This window comes from Salmo salar, chromosome 21, assembly GCF_965601325.2.
Source record: "Salmo salar chromosome 21, fSalSal1, whole genome shotgun sequence".
NCBI classification, from domain to species: domain Eukaryota; kingdom Metazoa; phylum Chordata; class Actinopteri; order Salmoniformes; family Salmonidae; genus Salmo; species Salmo salar.
Genome location: NC_138311.1, coordinates 12,661,084 through 12,680,558, shown reverse-complemented (window position 1 = coordinate 12,680,558; position 19,475 = coordinate 12,661,084). Strand labels below are relative to the sequence as shown.

Here is a 19,475-nt window from a genome sequence, read left to right as displayed (position 1 = left end):
ACATTTGAATATTAACAATATAGAGAAAAGAAGGGAGGGAAGCACTGCTAGTGTACACAATAGTAGATCTTTGTAGGTTATTAATCAAATGTGCTCTGTTGTTGTGATGACTGCAGAGTGCATCACATTCTCTTCCTTTGAATCATGAGCTGGAGTCCATCAAATCAAGAGAGAGTTTTATTTCAGCATTCACTTGCTTCTTTATCCAATATTTACTCATGATGTACAGTCATGGTACATTGTAGATAACTACATAAAAGCTACAAAAATAATTGCTTAAAGGTCCAAAGCAGCCATTTTATCTCGATATCAAATCATTTCTGAGTAACAATTAAGTACCTTAATGTGATTGTTTTCATTTAAAATTGAACCCCCAAAAATTCTTAGCAAAGGCAAATTTCTCAAGCAATAATTTAGCGAGGACTATCTGGGAGTGGTCTGAGTGGGGAGGGTAATACTGAAAACTAGCTGTTATTGGCAGAGAGGTTTGTTACTATTTCTTATTGGTCTATTAACTAATTTACCGCCTGGTGATGTCATCAGGCACCAAAACTCCATCCCATCAAAACAGGCTGACATTTCAGGTGGTCTTTTCAAACAGCTCTTACACTAAAAGGGCATTATCATTATTTTGACAATTTCACAGTATTATTCCAACCTCAGTGTGGGAATATATATAAAACACAGGAGAATCACACTGACTGCACTGGGCCTTTAATAGGTTTCATGAAGTTGAACAATGTGTCCAACTTTTTACACAACAGTTTATAATCCCAAACAAAATAAAACCAGGCTTGCACAAAACTATTCAGTACTTTTCTAAACGAATTCCTGCATTTAATTGAGCTAAAATGGAATTGACTCCAACTAGACATAAGATAATGTAGCAACATTGCAGCAGTTTTCTTTTTCCATCAGTACAAGTTCTGTCATTCTCTAAATGTTCAGACTCAGGACACACAAAAAGACAGACCAATGTATAAATGAATGAACTAATCTACATAAAATGCACATTAAAACAGAAACAATAAATGTATGCATTTGCATCCAACCGAATGTCTTAACTGACTTCCCTGAACTTATTCTCCAGTAAAGGTAGGGTTAGCCACGGTGGTGGTTGCCTCCTGGAATATTGGATTCTTATTCTGTTGAGAGGACAAATGAGAAATTATAGAAGATCTGTAATGTTTGGAACTCAGATGTCTGGAGCGATAAACACATTATCATGTTTTTCATAGCTGCCGTCTTTGCCAGCCATACATTTAGGGCAACTGACATACAAGGTTAATAAATCACAACATTGGCATGGATTTTGACTTTGTACAATTACGTATCAAATCTTGCAAGAGTGTTTTATGAACGAGGCCCCCCAGGTTGTGTAGTGTAGACCACTGCTGTGCAGTTCTGCCATACTCAAAGTGATGTTTTTTATGTGCAAGCAAATGTCACTCACCTCCGACCACCTGGTTTTCTGCGCATCACTCATAAATTTGCGGTACTCCTTCAGGTCTTTCATGTAGAAGAGGACTTTGATGAGGAGCAGGATCAGGATTCCGATGACAGTCACTCCTACGATGGAGCCTCCAATGATGGCATAGATGTTTGGCAACTTGGGACACTCTAACACATTTAGGACGGACATAAACAATCGTCAGTTTAGGCAGTCCTGGAGCTATCACAGGATTATGTTTCTGCTGCGAAAACACTTGGTTACACTTTGTTTTGAAATAGTTCCCTCTAGCAGGTTAACATGCAATTAAGATGTGTCTAACCATGTTAAATCTAGCTTTCCCATATCAGCAAAGTTGCCACTTACCTGGGAAAAAAATGTAACTGATAGTTTATGGAGTATATTTGCATGTAGGGGAAATTTCCTGGACCCAGATTAAGCTGACTAAAAAGCTGACTATCTGATGCCCTTCAAACAATATGGGCGGTCAATTAACCCCAGCACATATTTCTGTCTCTGTGGGCAATGAAGGTAACATGGGCATACTTTTTAGTTGCACAAGACATGTCTCTTACCTCTGGTCTTTAGTATTTGGGCGGTGTAGTTGTCCTCTCCATCCAACTGTTTAATGGTAAAGAACACCCGGCAGTTCTCCACATCCCTCACATCACAAGGCTTACCAGGTGGCAACATCTCCACCATCTTGAATTCATTGATACTTGCACAGGCCTGGGAGCAGTTCTTACTGAATGGGCCTGTCTGAAAGCCCCAACACTCAATGCATTTCCTGAAAACAGAAGAACAAGAGGTAAATAGTGAGAAACGTCATTGCTCAACGTTTTCTCTCTTCTCTTTAACACTTAAACGCATGCTTTGATTAAAAAAACTCTTCGTTTTGAGTAAGATGGCAACACCCAGACATGGTATTTTCTATTCTCCTAGTTATTCCTTTACGATCCATGGTAGCCATCTTTGTCCTGTGGCTTTTAACGTGTACACAATGGCTCCAACAACATTACCCCAAGGGGCCAGTGAAAAAGGTGGTTATGTGAGTGGAAAAGGAGGGCCCAGGCCATTTTACCCCTTGGTTATACAGGGGCTATGGCAGGCGGGACAGGTCAGACAGTAGGGCCGCTGGTAGCCCTCAATACACTTGCACTGGTTACACTGGCATGTGCCCCTGCCGCTGCACACACTCCCGCTTAGTGTGCGACACTGCTCGTCCGACTTCTTGCATTGGCAGGCGGTGCCCTCGTACCCGGGGTTGCATTCGCAATTTTTGCAACGGCATTTTCCATTCCCTTCAACACAAAGAAGTGATCTTATGTCAGAATTTTGAATAGCTTAAATCAGAATGGAACTGTCATTAACAGAAAGTAAACAAATGGCATACATAAATGCACGCATATGTTTTCATCTATATTTCCTATGTTATCTATATTCCCCCCCCCCCCCCAATTGATACAGTATTTTCCTATATATCAGACTCCACCTCCACACAGTTTGTTCTGGAACTTCTCGCAGCTCTCGTTTTCACATTCGCAATGCGTGCCGTAGTAGGTGCTGCCGCCTGGTAAGGTGTAGCACTGGCAAATGCCACACACACAGTCCCCTCGTCCTTCGCAGTCCGTGCCGTTGTCCTTCCGGCACGCTGCTCTCAGAGAGCTCTCATCCTTCTCCCCGATGGAGCACTCACACATCTGGCCCACGAAGCCGGCGTTGCAACTGCACAGAGTTGGGGAAAATAGCCAAATGTACAGATTGCTTGTGAATACTTTACATGCCCCCCCCCCCTCCCCACCGTGGTGCCTGTGTTTTGTCCCCCCAGAATATAGAGAATATAGATACAGTATAGAAAATAGGTGAATCATATCAGTTCATGTTTCCCAGAAGGCCATTTGTTTTTCAGGTGACTCAATGCACACATAGCGGGAAGGAGGGTGAATCGTGCATCACATATTGAATTCAATATTGACTAAATCAAAATAAGAATGAAAGTACTGCACGTGCTATTTTTTTTTAATATCCCGGCCAATGCCTGCCTTACCTGCACATGCCACAGTTGACTCGGCCCTTCCCGTTGCAGTTCTGGTGATCGACCATCACAGTGTCATTACACTCACACTTGCAGTGAGTCGACAAGCTCACCTTCAGCTTGTCCTTCATACCCAACGGACCAATCAGGAAAGACATTACACTGTCCATACATTCATCCGCTGTCACTGTTATGTTGAAAGACACCTGAGAGGAATTCAAGAGAGGCATTTTAGGGTATCTGTTTGGATACTGTTTGTTGCTATGTATCATGTAACTAAATGTATTCCTGAAGTATACCACTTTATAATACATTTCAGTAATTAGCCATTATATGAATTATAATGCTTATAATCCTTTTAGATGCATATAAATGTTTACAAGTAATTAAATACATATTTAATGAATGTTTTGTCAACAGTTCATTAATGCTTATTCATGAAAGTTAAGTGTTACCATATTATTTTTGGTATGGGATAGTCTGTTGCTGCTGAGCACTTACCATCTGTCCCACTCCCACATTGTTACACACTCCTTTGTCCCTTGAGGTTCCCCCTTCAGGACAGAGCGGAGTGTAAGTGACTCTCACATTGTCAGGGAGAGCATCATGAGTCACCGTCACTTTGGAAGAGAGCCTCTGTGTCAGAGACACAAAACAGTCTTAGAGCTGACACCAACGCTACATCACCAGAAAAAAACAACCCAAGAAAATCCAAACGGACACTTTATTCCTAGAGATACTAGAGTTTCAAGTTTATGATGAACTCCAGCAGGGTTGTAAAGTACTTAAGTAAAAATGGTGTAAAGTACTTAAATAAAAATACTTTAAATGTAAAACGTAAGTAGTTTTGGGGGGTATATGTACTTTTTACTTTTTTACTCCACTACATTCCTAAAGAAAATATGCACTTTTTACTCCTATACATTTTCCCTGACACCAAAAAGTACTTGTTACATTTCAAATGCTCAGGCAGGACAGAATTATGGTCCAATTCACGCACCTATAAATTTAACACGTTGTCATCCCTATTGTCTCTGAGCTGGCGGGCTCACTAAACACAAATACTGAGTTTGTCAATTATGTCTGAGTGTTGGCGTGTGCCCCTGTCTGTCCATAATTAAAAAACAATACAATTGTGCCGTCTGGTTTGCTTAATATAAGGAATTTGATGTGTGGCATTTACTTTAACTTTTACTCAAGTATGACTATTAAGAACTTTTCCCACTGTACTTAAGTACATTTAAAACCAGATAGTAGTATTTTACTGGGTGACTTACATTTAATCGAGTAATTTTCTATTAAGGTATCTTTACTTTTACTTAAGTATGACAATTTAGTACTTTTCCCACCACTGAACTCAAGTAAAGTTCCACACATAATTACAATATGATTTCTTGGAGTACAGGTTTTTTTTGTTGTGATTTGTTAAGTTAATAACAAAAGATTATAAATGTCTTACATTGTAGGCATTTTTGATCAATTCCACAACATTATGGGAGTCAGCTGACAACACTCCCACCTCAGACTTGGGGATCATTTTACTGAGTTCCTGGAATAAAGGTGTTGATTATGTCACAGGATTAATAAGTGCCTGCATTAGATATGTTGAAGTGTGTCAAAATATTGGTGCCGAAACACCTTTAGACAACATTAAAATGAATAATAGAAAGACAGAGGAAAAATAAAGGAAAGAAAGAGTCCACTTACCCTGTATACGTGCTCCATGTTCTTCGTCACAGCAAAGATTGGCTGAATGTTGTTCTTCTCTAACTGATTAGCCACTTGACCAACAGATGGGTAGTCCTACATACAGAGACACTTGTACAACCTCAACAATGTAATTGTTTAGGGACAAATGGGCTGGAATGCAGGCTTCTAAGTCATGCTGTTACATTCACTACATATTTCTCATAATCTCTTATGGTATGTTTCATATAGTTTTGTTGAGGACCAATGATACTGATCTGAATGTGCTGCATGTCATCACATACCATTTCATTGCTCTTGCTGTACAGGTTATTGTCCATGTAACATCTCTCATCATTGGGCTCCAGTATGCCAGCCAGCTTGCCATCCCCTGCCATGTGGAAGCCATCGTCGGTGGTCAGGACGATAAGCCGAGTGCTGCTATTCCTCCAGCCAATCCTGTCCTGTTGAAAGCAATTTGGGGCTTCATATAAAATGAATGGCAAAGAGGTGAAAATGTATTCATCATACATTGTTAGGGGCCTGAGTTTCTCTTTCGAGTGCTACACTAGCAGTACCCTTTTTTTTACCTATCGTAATGTGTAAAAATACAGAAATACATTTAAGTTTCACAACGTGCGTATATTTCATCATTCTGCTCCATTTCATTGAATTATGAAAATTGTTGGAATAACAATAGGCCGACCACATCTCTGTGTGAATTTTTTGTTGCAGAAGTGGACTATTTCCCTGTTTGTCTATATAGGGCTACCTATCTACTGTACTTGCCAAGTACCTCAACTCCTCCACAGAGTTGAGCGCAGACTATAGTTTTTGTGGTCCCCTGTAGCTCAGTTGGTAGAGCATGTAATGCCAGGATTGTGAGCTTGATTCCCGGGACCACCCATACATCAAATGTATGACAGCATGACTAAGTCGCTTTGGACAAAAGCGTCTGATAAATGAACAACTACTACCACCACCACTACTACTGTACTACTACTACATTGAAACTAACCTCTGACTCCTAGTCTCTATATGCCTTTCTTCATTAGCTGAAGTCAATACTTTTTAATAAAACATTAATCAAATACAACCACCGACTGTTTCCTTATTGCTGTTGCTCTAAGATGGCAACTCAGAGCGAATGCGCAAGTGCCAATTGAATCTCAATCAGGAAACAGTCAGTGGTTGTATTTGACTAACGTTTTATTAAAAAGTATTGATTTCAACTAACGAAGAAAGACATGCAACAACAGAGGACAAACATAGGTATACAGTAAGTGTTTAAGAATGAACATTTTTGAAGTATTGAAGCGAAGCGAGTCGGAGGTTCATTTAAAAAACTATAGTCTGCACTCAACTCCATGGAGGAGTTGAAGTACTGTACTTGGCAACTTATGTACTTATCTATGATACACAATGCTGCTTCGACAACAGGCTAACCAAAAACTGTCACTGATTTTCAACTTCAGTATGTTGACAGAATGTTGATTCAACATATTTTTGCTCTGTGGGATTAGTCTACTCTTACCCCACAGACTGCAGCCTGCATGATGGCGTCCAGCGTCCCTTCGGGGGAGTCTAAGTTCCCAGAGATGCGCTGCTTGTTGACCTCGCTCTCAAACTCAGCTTTGTTTTCCGTCATGCTAAGAACATGTCTGTAGCCAAAAGCAGGTTGGCAGTACTTCTCCGTTTCGGCGCATGGCTTATTCAGCTTCTCCGGGTTGGTGTTAGTGAACGGCAGGACAGTCTTGTCTACAAAAGAGCCGAAACCTAGAGCAAAAGGTAATGGTTATAAAAATGAGATTCATGGACACCCATGGACATACATTGATTTTGAGTAGGAATTGGAGCTGAGATAGACCTGGATTCACATACTATTTGAAATCATTTGAAATACTTTAGCTGTGCTGTTGGAATGGAACTAATAGGAAAGTCCCAAAAGTGCAAACCCTGCCCACGTGGACACCCAAGGCAAACTAAAGCAAATGCAAATAAAATAATCAAATAGTATTTGAACAATTTTATCTGATCTGAGATTATGTCACCGATTTGTCCTTTTTTTGTGATGCCTTGCAGAGCATTAAACAGTTCATTTCCCAGAGTCTTGATGCTCCTCAAATCATCCTCCATGGAGTAGGACAGATCCATCAGGTAGTAGAGATCAACAGGATAGCCCTCTACTCTCTGAAAGTCCAGCTTGAATGTACAAGGCAGTCCTGAAAAAAGCAACATCAAGATGAAAACTGAAATGCCCAAGAGAAAAGTAAAAAGTGAATGAAAAGATGTATTACTTTCATAAAAACAAACATAGACTGCAAGGATAACAGTAATGATGAAATTGAGGACGTTCATTTTCCATTTTAAGATCCTTTTATTGTGATTGCATTTGACTACTTTGAATCTGTTACAGCCATAGAGTTGGATAGAGAGCTTAAAGCCAAGGTTGGTGATTTACTGCCACCTGTAGTTAGGAAATGTTCGCTGAGGAGTTTAGTTAATTGGCTGATCCCTGGTGCTAACCTGAATGAAATTCTGTTATCCTCATTTAACCCATAAAAGTTCAACCTAGTTGACTAATTGGTGGAAAAAATGCTCTACCCATGCTTAAACAGGTCTGGTTTTAGCCATTTTCAGAACATGGCGGTAGTGATGGGAAACTGAGGCTTTCTGAAGGCTTCGGCGCTTTCACCAAATTGTGCCGAAAAATTGTTAATAACTCGGAGCTTCATTATCTGTTCCAATGCAATGGTCAGCAATAAATAGCAGCGTGTGATGATCAGAGACTTATTTTTCTCCATACTTTTCCTCAAATCTACATGGTGCACCGGAAAGTCATTGGCTTTGTTAGCCTATAGTCAGTTGGAATACCAGGTTTGCATCTTACATCATGCTTTGTGTCTTACGTCATACTTAAGACAGAAGTTTATACTATACTAAATAAAACAAATGATTTGAACAACAGTGCAGAAAGTGTGGTTTCACATAAAACAATTTTCAAAATAGTGTGTCTTCAATGGGATTTGACCTCATATTCTCACTTCCCTGAATGTTACATAGTTACCTACTCTACCTGCTAACTTTTAGTACAAAACCAAAACTATATTTGTAAGTATGGGTTCCAGTAGAGGTTGGTGTTAAAAAGCAGCTTGGAATCCAAGAAAGCACCGGAACCATGGCGAAATCAGTGGGATCTCGAATTTTGCAACACACGGTTTGAAAAAGCACGTGATCAAACGAATCTTCGGACGTCATGATTTACTTCTGATAAAGTGATACACGCACTGCTTCGAAGTTAGCTTCTTAGCATTTTCGACGCATGCCTCAGAGATCCGGTATCAAACGTCACATCACTACATGGTGGCCATTTTGAGAACCCTCACCTGGTTTGAGCTTCAGATTGACCTCCTGAGGACGGAGCTGGATGGGTTCCTCCTTGTCCAATGCAGTGTTGGACAGGGCGATGTTCTTAGAAAAAGAAAAGGTATTCTCGGGAGATATGATGTCTCCTTCCATGCAGCCCCTTTCTACTAGCTGAGCCCAGGTGTCACAGCGAGCTGCTTCCTGCTCCCCTGCTTTGATGAAGTTCTGGGAATGGAACAGACTGGCAACTGTGATGGAGTAGCTACAGATTTGCAACGGGATAATGTGATTCTCCGTCAGCTGTTACAAGGTAATTCTCACAAAACTGTCACCAAACAATTCTCAAGGGTCATTTTTCAAGAAATGTCCTCTTGAATCACTGAGATGAGCATATGTACTTATCTATTTCATAATTATTATTACGTTTTTGAATGAGATATTATGCATTTTACCAACATTTTCACAAAATGCTAATTACCGAAGCAGTTTTAGATGTCCAAAAAAGTAATAAACAAATCCATATTTTTACTTTTTTTTTTTACATTGCTCCCCTAATGAAAAGGCCTGATAAACATAACACTGAAAATAAAAATATTTCGAATTAAATTATACAATTATGATCAAATTAAATCAGACTTTTTCCCAATTTGAGCTATTTTGGTAATGAGAACGTGGGGTAAAGGGGGTGTTTGAGAATAAGAACATCATTCTGAAGGCATATACAGTGCATTCGGAAAGTATTCAGACCCCTTGACTTTTTCCTTCATTTTTACGTTACAGTCTTATTCTAAAACTGATTTTTTTTAAATCCTGATCAATCTACACACAATACCTCATAATGACAAAGCGAAAACTCGTTTTAAAAATGTTTGCAAATCTATAAAAAATAAAAAACAGAAATACCTTATTTAAATAAGTATTCTGACCTTTTGCTATGAGACTCGAAATTGAGCTCAGGTGCATCCTGTTTCAATTGATCATCCTTGAGATGTTTCTACAACTTGATTGGAGTCCACCTGTGGTCAATTCAATTGATTAGACATAATTTGGAAAGGCACACACCTGTCTATATAAGGTCCCACAGTTGAAAGTGCATGTCAGAGCAAAAACCAAGCCATGAGGTCGAAAGAATTGTCCATAGAGCTCCGAGACAGGACTGTGTCGAGGCACAGATCTGGGGAAGGGTACTAAAAAATGCCTGCAGCATTGAAGGTCCCCAAGAACACAGTAGTAAAACTGAGCAATCGGGGGAGAAGGGCCTTGGTCAGGGAGGTGACCAAGAAACCTATGGTCACTCTGAAAGAGCTCCAGAGTTCCTCTGTGGAGATGGGTGAACCTTCCAGAAGGACAACCATCTCTGCAGCACTTCACCAATCAGGCCTTTATGGTAGAGTGGCCAGACGGAAGACACTCCTCAGTAAAAGGCACATGACAGCCCCTTTGGACTTTGCCAAAAGGCACCTAAAGGACTCTCAGACCATGAGAAACAAGATTCTATGGTTTGATGAAACCAAGATTGAACTCTTTGGCCTGAATGCCAAGTGTCACGTCTGGAGGAAACCTGGCACCATCCCTACAGTGAAGCTTGGAGGTGGCAGCATCATGCTGTGAGGATGTTTTTCAGAGGCAGGGACTGGCAGACTAGTCAGGATCGAGGGAAAGTTGAACGAAGAAAAGTACAGAGAGATCCTTGATGAAAACCTGCTCCAGAGCGCTCAAGACTGAGGCGAAGGTTCACCTTCCAACAGGACAATGACCCTAAGCAGCTAAGACCACACAGGAGTGGCTTCGGGACAAGTATCTGAATGTCCTAGGGCTTGAACCTGAACATTTCGAACATTTCTGGAGAGACCTGAAAATAGCTGTGCAGTGATGCTCCCCATCCAACCTGACAGACCTTGAGAGGATCTGCAGAGAAGAAAGGGAGAAACTCCCCAAATACAGGTGTGCCAAGCTTATAGTGTCATACCCAAGAAGACTCGAGGCTGTAATTGCTGCCAAAGGTGCTTCAACAAAGTACTAAGTAAAGAGTCTGAATATTTATGAAAATTTAATATTTCCATTTTTATTTTTAATACATTTGCAAAAATGTCTAAAAAACGGTTTTTGCTTTGTCATTATGGGGTATTGTGTGTAGATTGATGAGGAGAGAAAAAAATATTTAATCAATTTTAGAATAAGGATTAATGTAACAAAATGTGGGAAATCTGAATACTGAATACTTTCTGAGTGCATTGTAAGCAAATAAATTAACTTAACTTGTGCTCATCTAAGGACTACTCTTCTATATTATGCATCATGGGTGAATAAAACTACTCAAAAACTGATTGGAGTTTAACAGAAACTTGAATTGTTACGGTAATGAGACACATGTCCACAGACACTGTTTATACGTAATAAATATTTAATGTAAACTTTCTTTTCAATGATTTATGTACAATCCACAGCAACGTATTGTGTTTTATTGAAATTCGTTTTTTTAAAAGATTTTTTTTAATTTAACATTTTAAACCTGGTTTTATGACAATCACCTTACAACATAGGCGATACTATCTTCGTACTCGATTCGGCCAAACATGTATCTCTAAAATGTCGGTGAGTCATTTGAATTTAGAAAATTCTCCATTATTAAATGAAGTAATCCAACAATATGCATGCCGTCATCTTGTCTATTTCAAATCTTCTCTTATTGATTAATACAGGTGGGTCCACCCTGAAGTGCCGCATGTTATGATTTGAAATAGACAAGATTGTGGCACACACATTATTGGATTACTTCATGGAGCAAAAAACATTTTAATAATGTCGCAATTTCAACTACCTGCAACTTGACACAGACATTTTAGAATATACGTTTGGCCGATTTGAGAACAAAGATACTATCGCCAAGTTAAGGCTGTTCGAAAATTCTCTGTCTACGCCAAACAGAAGCAATCCTGTAATGGCTAATGGAGAATCACATTAGCCAGTTACAAATCTGCAGCTAGTGATGGAGTTTCTCTGTAATTCACTCTGAATTTGTAGTAAATGTGTTGGAATGAATTTTAAATTAGTAGGACCCCTAGTTAAGACCATCTCTCTAGGTTGGTTTCAAGAGGTCTGACTGTCTGTGGATAGTCCTCTACAGATTACCTGAATATCAAACTATATCCAGCAACTCAAAATTAGTTTATTTTTTTTGGTCGCTGTAGTTGTTTACAAACAATGTTGCAGTTGACAATTAAAATGACAGTTTGTGCTTAGTTGAACATTTAGACCTAAGGGACTATTATTCAAATTAAGTGTTACCAAGAAATGGAAATAAAATAAGGCCTTCACATGTATATTTTAGTACTGCTGCTAGCACACCCACCCACATGCTGTGGCTTAGCACCTTCATGCATATTCTCAGCTCTGTTTGCATACACCGCTATACATAGACAACCAAATGCATGTTAGCATCTAGTTTACTCACATGCATGGGTCTTAAAGAGGAGATATAATTTAGGCCTACACCTTGTTTATATCTATAGTTTAAGCACTGCTATCACCAGTGGTGTAAAGTAATTAAGTAAAAATACTTTAAAGTACTACTTAAGTAGTTTTTTAGAGTATCTGTACTTTATTTATATTTTTGACAACTTTTACTTCACTACATTTTTAAAGAAAGTAATGTACTTTTTACTCCATACTTTTTCCTTGACACCCAAAAGTACCGTTACATTTCGAATGTTTAGCAGGACAGAAAATGGTTCAATTCACACACTTATCAAGAGAACATCCCTGGTCATCCCTACTGCCTCTGATCTGGCGGAATCACTAAACACAAATGCTTTGTTTGTAAATGATGTCTGAGTGTTGGAGTGTGCCACCGGCTATCTGTAAATTTTAAAAAACAAGAACATTGTGCATTCTGGTTTGCTTAATATAAGGAATTTCAAGTTATTTTAATAAGTATATTTTAGCAATTACATTTAGTTTTGATACTGATGTATATTTAAAACCCAATTTTACTTTTACTCAACAATGACAATTGGGTACTTTTTCCACCACTGGCAATCAATCACACATAGATACCGTTGAAGTCGGAAGTTTAAATACACTTATGTCAGTCATTAAAACTCGTTTTTCAACCACTCCACAAATTTCTTGTTAACAAACTATAGTTTTGGCAAGTCGATTAGGACACCTACTTTGTGCATGACACAAGTAATTTTTCCAACAATTGTTTACAGACAGATTATTTCACTTATAATTCACTGTATCACAATTCCAGTAGGTCAGAAGTTTACATACACTAAGTTGACTGTGCCTTTAAACAGCTTGGAAAATTCCAGAAAATGATGTCATGGCATTAGAAGATTCTGATAGGCTAATTGACATAATTTGAGTCAATTGGAGGTGTACCTGTGGATGTATTTCAAGGCCTACCTTCAAACTCAGTGTCTCTTTGCTTGACATCATGGGAAAATCAAAAGAAATCAGCCAAGACCTCAGAAAAAAATGGTAGACCTCCACAAGTCTGGTTCATCCTTGGGAGTAATTTCCAAATGCCTGAAGGTACCACGTTCATGTGTACAAACAATAGTACGCAAGTATAAACACCATGGGACCACGCAGCCATCATACCGCTCAGGAAGGAAACGCGTTCTTTCTCTTAGAGATGAACGTACTTTGGTGTGAAAAGTGCAAATCAATCCTAGAACAACAGCAAAGGACCTTGTGAAGATGCTGGACGAAACAGGTACAAAAGTATCTATATCCACAGTAAAACGAGTTCTATATCGACATAACCTGAAAGGTCGCTCAGCAAGGAAGAAGCCACTGCTCCAAAACCACCATAAAGACTAAGGTTTGCAACTGCACATGGGGACAAAGATCGTACTTTTTGGAGAAATGTCCTCTGGTCTGATGAAACAAAAATAGAACTGTTTGGCCATAATGACCATCGTTATGTTTGGAGGAAAAAGGGGGAGGCTTGCAAACCGAAGAACACCATCCCAACCGTGAAGCACGGGGGTGGCAGCATCATGCTGTGGGGGTGCTTTGCTGCAGGAGGGACTTCTGCACTTCACAAAATAGATGGCATGATGAGGAGGAAAATTATGTGGCTATATTGAAGCAACATCTCAAGACATCAGTCAGGAAGTTAAAGCTTGGTCGCAAATGGGTCTTCCAAATGGACAGTGACCCCAAGCATACTTCCAAAGTTGTGGCAAAATGGCTTAAGGACAACAAAGTCAAGGTCTTGGAGTGGCCATCACAAAGCCCTGACCTCAATCCTATAGAAAATGTGTGGGCAGAACTGATAAAGTGTGTGCGAGCAAGGAGGCCTACAAACCTGACTCAGTTACACCAGCTCTGTCAGGAGGAATGGGCCAAAATTCACCCAACTTACTGTGGGAAGCTTGTGGAAGGCTACCCGAAACGTTTGACCCAAGTTAAACAATTTAAAGGCAATGCTACCAAATACTAATTGAGTGTATGTAAACTTCTGACCCACTGGGAATGTGATGTGAGAGCTGAAATAAATAATTCCCTCTGCTATTATTCTGACATTTCACATTCTCAAAATAAAGTGGTGATCCTAACTGACCTAAAACAGGGAATTTTTACTAAGATTAAATGTCAGGAATTGTGAAAAACTGAGTTTAAATGTTTTTGGCTAAGGTGTATGTAAACTTCCAACTTCAACTGTATATGGCTCTCCTCACCAGTTGTTTGCACCACGCGCAGTACGCTCCTGATTTGATGCAGTCACTGCAGGAGTTGATCACTGTTTTGGAACATACTTTCACCTCCTGGGAGAGCACTAGGGGAATGGCTGACACACACACACACACACACACACACACCACACACACACAGGATGACTCATATTATAATTGTGAGAATTTTAGAAATCAAGAGGTGATTTTGTTGACTTTTTTAATAACGTACCACCTCTGCCCATCATCAGGAGCAGGAGAGACACACACGGATACATTTCCTGGTGACAGAAAGAGGGAACAGCCATTGGTCACTCCATCAATCATGACCAAATGTCAAAGACTATTACAGTCGTCTATATTTACCGTTCAAACACCAGTAAAAGTGCACTGTGGATAAACATACACTGTAAGAGCTGTACACTGTAAGAGCTCCTATACTATTAGAATCTGATGCACACATGGCCACTGTCCAATATTCTGAGCAATATCAACCACTGTCTCTGAGGGTTAATATTTGGTGGCCACACCTTGAATGAGTAGGTGTGTCCAAACTTTGGACTGGTACTGTGTGTATATGCAGTGCCTTTGGAAAGTATCCAGACCCCTTGACTTTTTTTCACATTTCATTACGTAACAGCCTTATTCTAAAATTGATTAAATATAAGAAAAATTCTCAGCAATGTACACACAATATTCCGTAACGATAAAGTGAAAACAGGTTTTTAGAATTTTACAAGGTGAGTCCAAACTTTTGACTGGTACTGTGTATATATATATATATATATATATATATATATATATATATATATATATATATATATATATATACAGTGCCTTGTGAAAGTATTCGGCCCCCTTGAACTTTTCGACCTTGTGCAACATTTCAGGTTTCAAACATAAAGATATAAAACTGTAATTTTTTGTGAAGAATCAACAACAAGTGGGACACAATCATGAAGTGGAACGAAATTTATTGGATATTTCAAACTTTTTTAACAAATAAAAAACTGAAAAATTGGGCGTGCAAAATTATTCAGCCCCCGTAAGTTAATACTTTGTAGCGCCACCTTTTGCTGCGATTACAGCTGTAAGTCGCTTGGGGTATGTCTCTATCAGTTTTGCACATCGAGAGACTGAAATTTTTGCCCATTCCTCCTTGCAAAACAGCTCGAGCTCAGTGAGGTTGGATGGAGAGCGTTTGTGAACAGCAGTTTTCAGTTCTTTCCACAGATTCTTGATTGGATTCAGGTCTGGACTTTGACTTGGCCATTCTAACACTTGGATATGTTTATTTGTGAACCATTCCATTGTAGATTTTGCTTTATGTTTTGGATCATTGTCTTGTTGGAAGACAAATCTCCATCCCAGTCTCAGGTCTTTTGCAGACTCCATCAGGTTTTCTTCCAGAATGGTCCTGTACTTGGCTCCATCCATCTTCCCATCAATTTTAACCATCTTCCCTGCCCCTGCTGAAGAAAAGCAGGCCCAAACCATGATGCTGCCACCACCATGTTTGACAGTGGGGATGGTGTGTTCAGGGTGATGAGCTGTGTTGCTTTTACGCCAAACATAACGTTTTGCATTGTTGCCAAAAAGTTTGATTTTGGTTTCATCTGACCAGAGCACCTTCTTCCACATGTTTGGTGTGTCTCCCAGGTGGCTAGTGGCAAACTTTAAACAACACTTTTTATGGATATCTTTAAGAAATGGCTTTCTTCTTGCCACTCTTCCATAAAGGCCAGATTTGTGCAGTATACGACTGATTGTTGTCCTATGGACAGAGTCTCCCACCTCAGCTGTAGATCTCTGCAGTTCATCCAGAGTGATCATGGGCCTCTTGGCTGCATCTCTGATCAGTCTTCTCCTTGTATGAGCTGAAAGTTTAGAGGGACGGCCGGGTCTTTGTAGATTTGCAGTGGTCTGATACTCCTTCCATTTCAATATTATCGCTTGCACAGTGCTCCTTGGGATGTTTTAAAGCTTGGGAAATCTTTTTGTATCCAAATCCGGCTTTAAACTTCTCCACAACAGTATCTTGGACCTGCCTGGTGTGTTCCTTGTTCTTCATGATGCTCTCTGCGCTTTAAACGGACCTCTGAGACTATCACCAAGCAGGTGCATTTATACGGAGACTTGATTACACACAGGTGGATTCTATTTATCATCATTAGTCATTTAGGTCAACATTGGATCATTCAGAGATCCTCACTGAACTTCTGGAGAGAGTTTGCTGCACTGAAAGTAAAGGGGCTGAATAATTTTGCACGGCCAATTTTTCAGTTTTTTATTTGTTAAAAAAGTTTGAAATATCCAATAAATTTTGTTCCACTTCATAATTGTGTCCCACTTGTTGTTGATTCTTCATGTTTGAAGCCTGAAATGTGGCAAAAGGTCGAAAAGTTCAAGGGGGCCGAATACTTTCGCAAGGCACTGTATATATATATATATATATATATATATATATATATATATATATACAGTGCCTTGCGAAAGTATTCGGCCCCCTTGAACTTTTCGACCTTTTGCCACATTTCAGGCTTCAAACATGAAGAATCAACAACAAGTGGGACACAATTATGAAGTGGAACAAAATTTATTGGATATTTCAAACTTTTTTAACAAATAAAAAACTGAAAAATTGGCCGTGCAAAATTATTCAGCCCCTTTACTTTCAGTGCAGCAAACTCTCTCCAGAAGTTCAGTGAGGATCTCTGAATGATCCAATGTTGACCTAAATGACTAATGATGATAAATAGAATCCACCTGTGTGTAATCAAGTCTCCGTATAAATGCACCTGCTTGGTGATAGTATATATATATATATATATTGGGGATTGGAAATGAGGCAGACAATTACATACTGTAGATGGAAGCCACAATCCATAAATATTAAAGCTGATCTACCCCCCCCCCCCCCCCACCCCCACCCAAACAGAATCGGCAGAATGAATACACCCCTGATCACCAGCACTCAGAGTTCAAGCTGCAAAATGTAACTATTTGGGTGACCCAACAAAATTCATATAGAAATGTGAGTTATAGAGCTGTCCTTGAAAGCAAGTCTATGTGCGCTATAGCTACGCTTCCCGTTTTCAAGTTTCGCTTTTGCGTCTTCTACTATCGGTTTTGTACGCCAGCTTTAAACAGCTGAAAATACAATATTTTTGGTTATGAAAAATACATTTCACAGCGGTTTACATGGTACAATGATTATCTACACTACACCTGTTTGTTTTGTCACATAAACTGAAATTGGGATAACTATTAGATTTTTAGCAACCAGGAAATGGCGAAGCGTTTTCTGTGTAGTGCATCTTTCACTTTCATAGCAGCCACATACAAACAGCATCATCACATTGCTTGTTGTATAATTCCTTCTCACATCTACATGCTCTCCTCCTCTCATGTTTTCCGTTTGCTTCAGTGCCCAACACAACAGCTGTAAGTAACCAGGCAAAAAAAACTCTCCAAACTTTTGTACCATAACCGCCTCATACAGCCCCTACATCGTTGTCACCATATTAGCTAACGCCATAGTCAATAGCTACTAGAACTAACCTGTTATTAAACCCGCTACAGTGTACAGCATTGCAGTTTAGCAGTAACACCGGCGGACCCGGGTGGCAATAAATTAATAAAACCGAAAGCTTACCTTGGACTTGAATGTGGAAAAATTGAAGGGGTCTGAATACTTTCCAAATGCACTATATTTCATTTTTATTATTAGTCATTTAGTTATATTTATTTCGTTTTATCTAAAAAGGATACATTTTTATGTTTCACTATATATTTTGATAGTCCTCCCCTTCCTCCTCTGAGGAGCCTCCCCTGCTGAAGACAAAGCCACTCATATGAACAGAGAGTAAAGGAGATAAAAGTATCTTTCAAAAGCATAGCTGTTGTTAAATTAAATGTCCTTCATTGCCAGTATTTCAATTATTCATTACCATTATTTATCCAGGCGGGTATCTAAGAACACATTTAAAAAAAAAAAAAAATGTTACCGCCCAGTGAGGTATAGCTAACAGGTTGTGAATTGGAAGACGATCAGTCATTCAGTACATATGAGGTACATATGAGTCTACAAAGTTATGGGGCTGAATTCCTGGACATTGAGAGTACTCTTCATTCAGGAACAGGTTTGATCTGGTTCTGGGAAATTGTCCCAAACTTTTGTGAAATATCTCACTTCTTAAATAGTTGGCTAGAAGTACTTAAGCAATTCACTCCTCTTCTTATTAGGCATGAGCAATCTTCTTTTTTTTGCCTTACTGTCATTTAACAAATGGTGAGATATCCGCCACAAATATGAGTAAACTCAATGAGTTAATATTAGAGACATTAAATGCTCCACAGGTCAGCTATGAATAAACTAATAAAAGCCTGATAAAACAAGCAATGAACTGTCATTCGTGATACTTTTGGATAGCTGCTGTTATTTATTTTCATTGAGAGTCTATTTAGCTTCTTTACTTGGTCATTTTTTTCTGTTCCTTCAAACAGACACAGGCATTAGAAATACAATGTTAGTTCTTCTTATTTATTTATATTTTTTAAATGTATTTATAAATCAACCAAATTATTTCAGGGTACAGTTACACGTTGGTGCTAGCTTCACATTCTAGGCCTATGCTGTATGTACTGTATGTGCTGTAGTAGTATATGGAATAATCATATGGTATACTATATGCCTCAAGTGTAATGGAGACTTATTTTATATAAATCCTTACAGGCTGATAAATATAAATCCTGAACCTAAATCCTCTATCTCCTATGGCACAATATTACATTATTATTATTAGTCTACTTTAAAACATTAAACACAATTATCTTCTCCTAAAGATAGAAAGTCCCAAATGTTACATTTAGTAATAAAACAGTTATTGCTTCTAGTAAAAAATGTATCAACAAATATACACTATAAATACAGCTGTATGGACGTTACTCACAAGAGTCATTGTGCTGCAGCTCCTATGTAACCCTCAACTCACTATCATGGGTGAGCTCTCTATGTGGTTGACTGACTGCTTGAGATGAACATCACAGTTATTTTTAAAAAGCATACAGCCTCATTACAGGAAGTCTATGGAAGGAAACAGACAGGGCTATGATGATACCAGTATGGCCCCAAAAACATCCATGCCAAAAATGTAAACATGAAGAGGTTGATGATGATGAAGCAGCGAATCCTGAGTGTGTGAATAACGCGAAAAATATGTGATTTTAATACAATAGGTAGGCTAACACA

General features: G+C 39.0%; 1 protein-coding gene across 1 annotated transcript; it reads right to left on the bottom strand.

The window, feature by feature from the left end:
* Positions 1-161: 161 nt before the first annotated feature.
* LOC106581859 (integrin beta-2) lies at positions 162-19,266 on the bottom strand. The gene is made up of 16 exons (XM_014164283.3): positions 19,177-19,266; positions 14,457-14,505; positions 14,231-14,340; positions 8,558-8,762; positions 7,223-7,393; positions 6,706-6,947; positions 5,477-5,635; positions 5,193-5,288; positions 4,945-5,034; positions 3,987-4,121; positions 3,498-3,691; positions 2,943-3,175; positions 2,532-2,751; positions 2,026-2,237; positions 1,454-1,620; positions 162-1,145 (listed from the first exon to the last, which is right to left on the bottom strand). The coding sequence occupies exons 1-16, from the start codon at positions 19,183-19,185 to the stop codon at positions 1,080-1,082; spliced, it is 2,358 nt and encodes a 785-aa protein (XP_014019758.1). The 5' UTR covers positions 19,186-19,266; the 3' UTR covers positions 162-1,079.
* Between the last annotated feature and the right edge of the window lie 209 nt (positions 19,267-19,475).

What these genes read in the sequence shown, in the direction of transcription:
- LOC106581859 (XM_014164283.3), bottom strand. An exon ending in TGATCAAAAATGCCTACAAT is followed by an intron (nt 4,122 to 4,944) that starts GTAAGACATTTA and finishes TCTCTGACACAG; the next exon opens with AGGCTCTCTTCCAAAGTGAC. An exon ending in AGAAAACCAGGTGGTCGGAG is followed by an intron (nt 1,146 to 1,453) that starts GTGAGTGACATT and finishes TCCTCTCAACAG; the next exon opens with AATAAGAATCCAATATTCCA.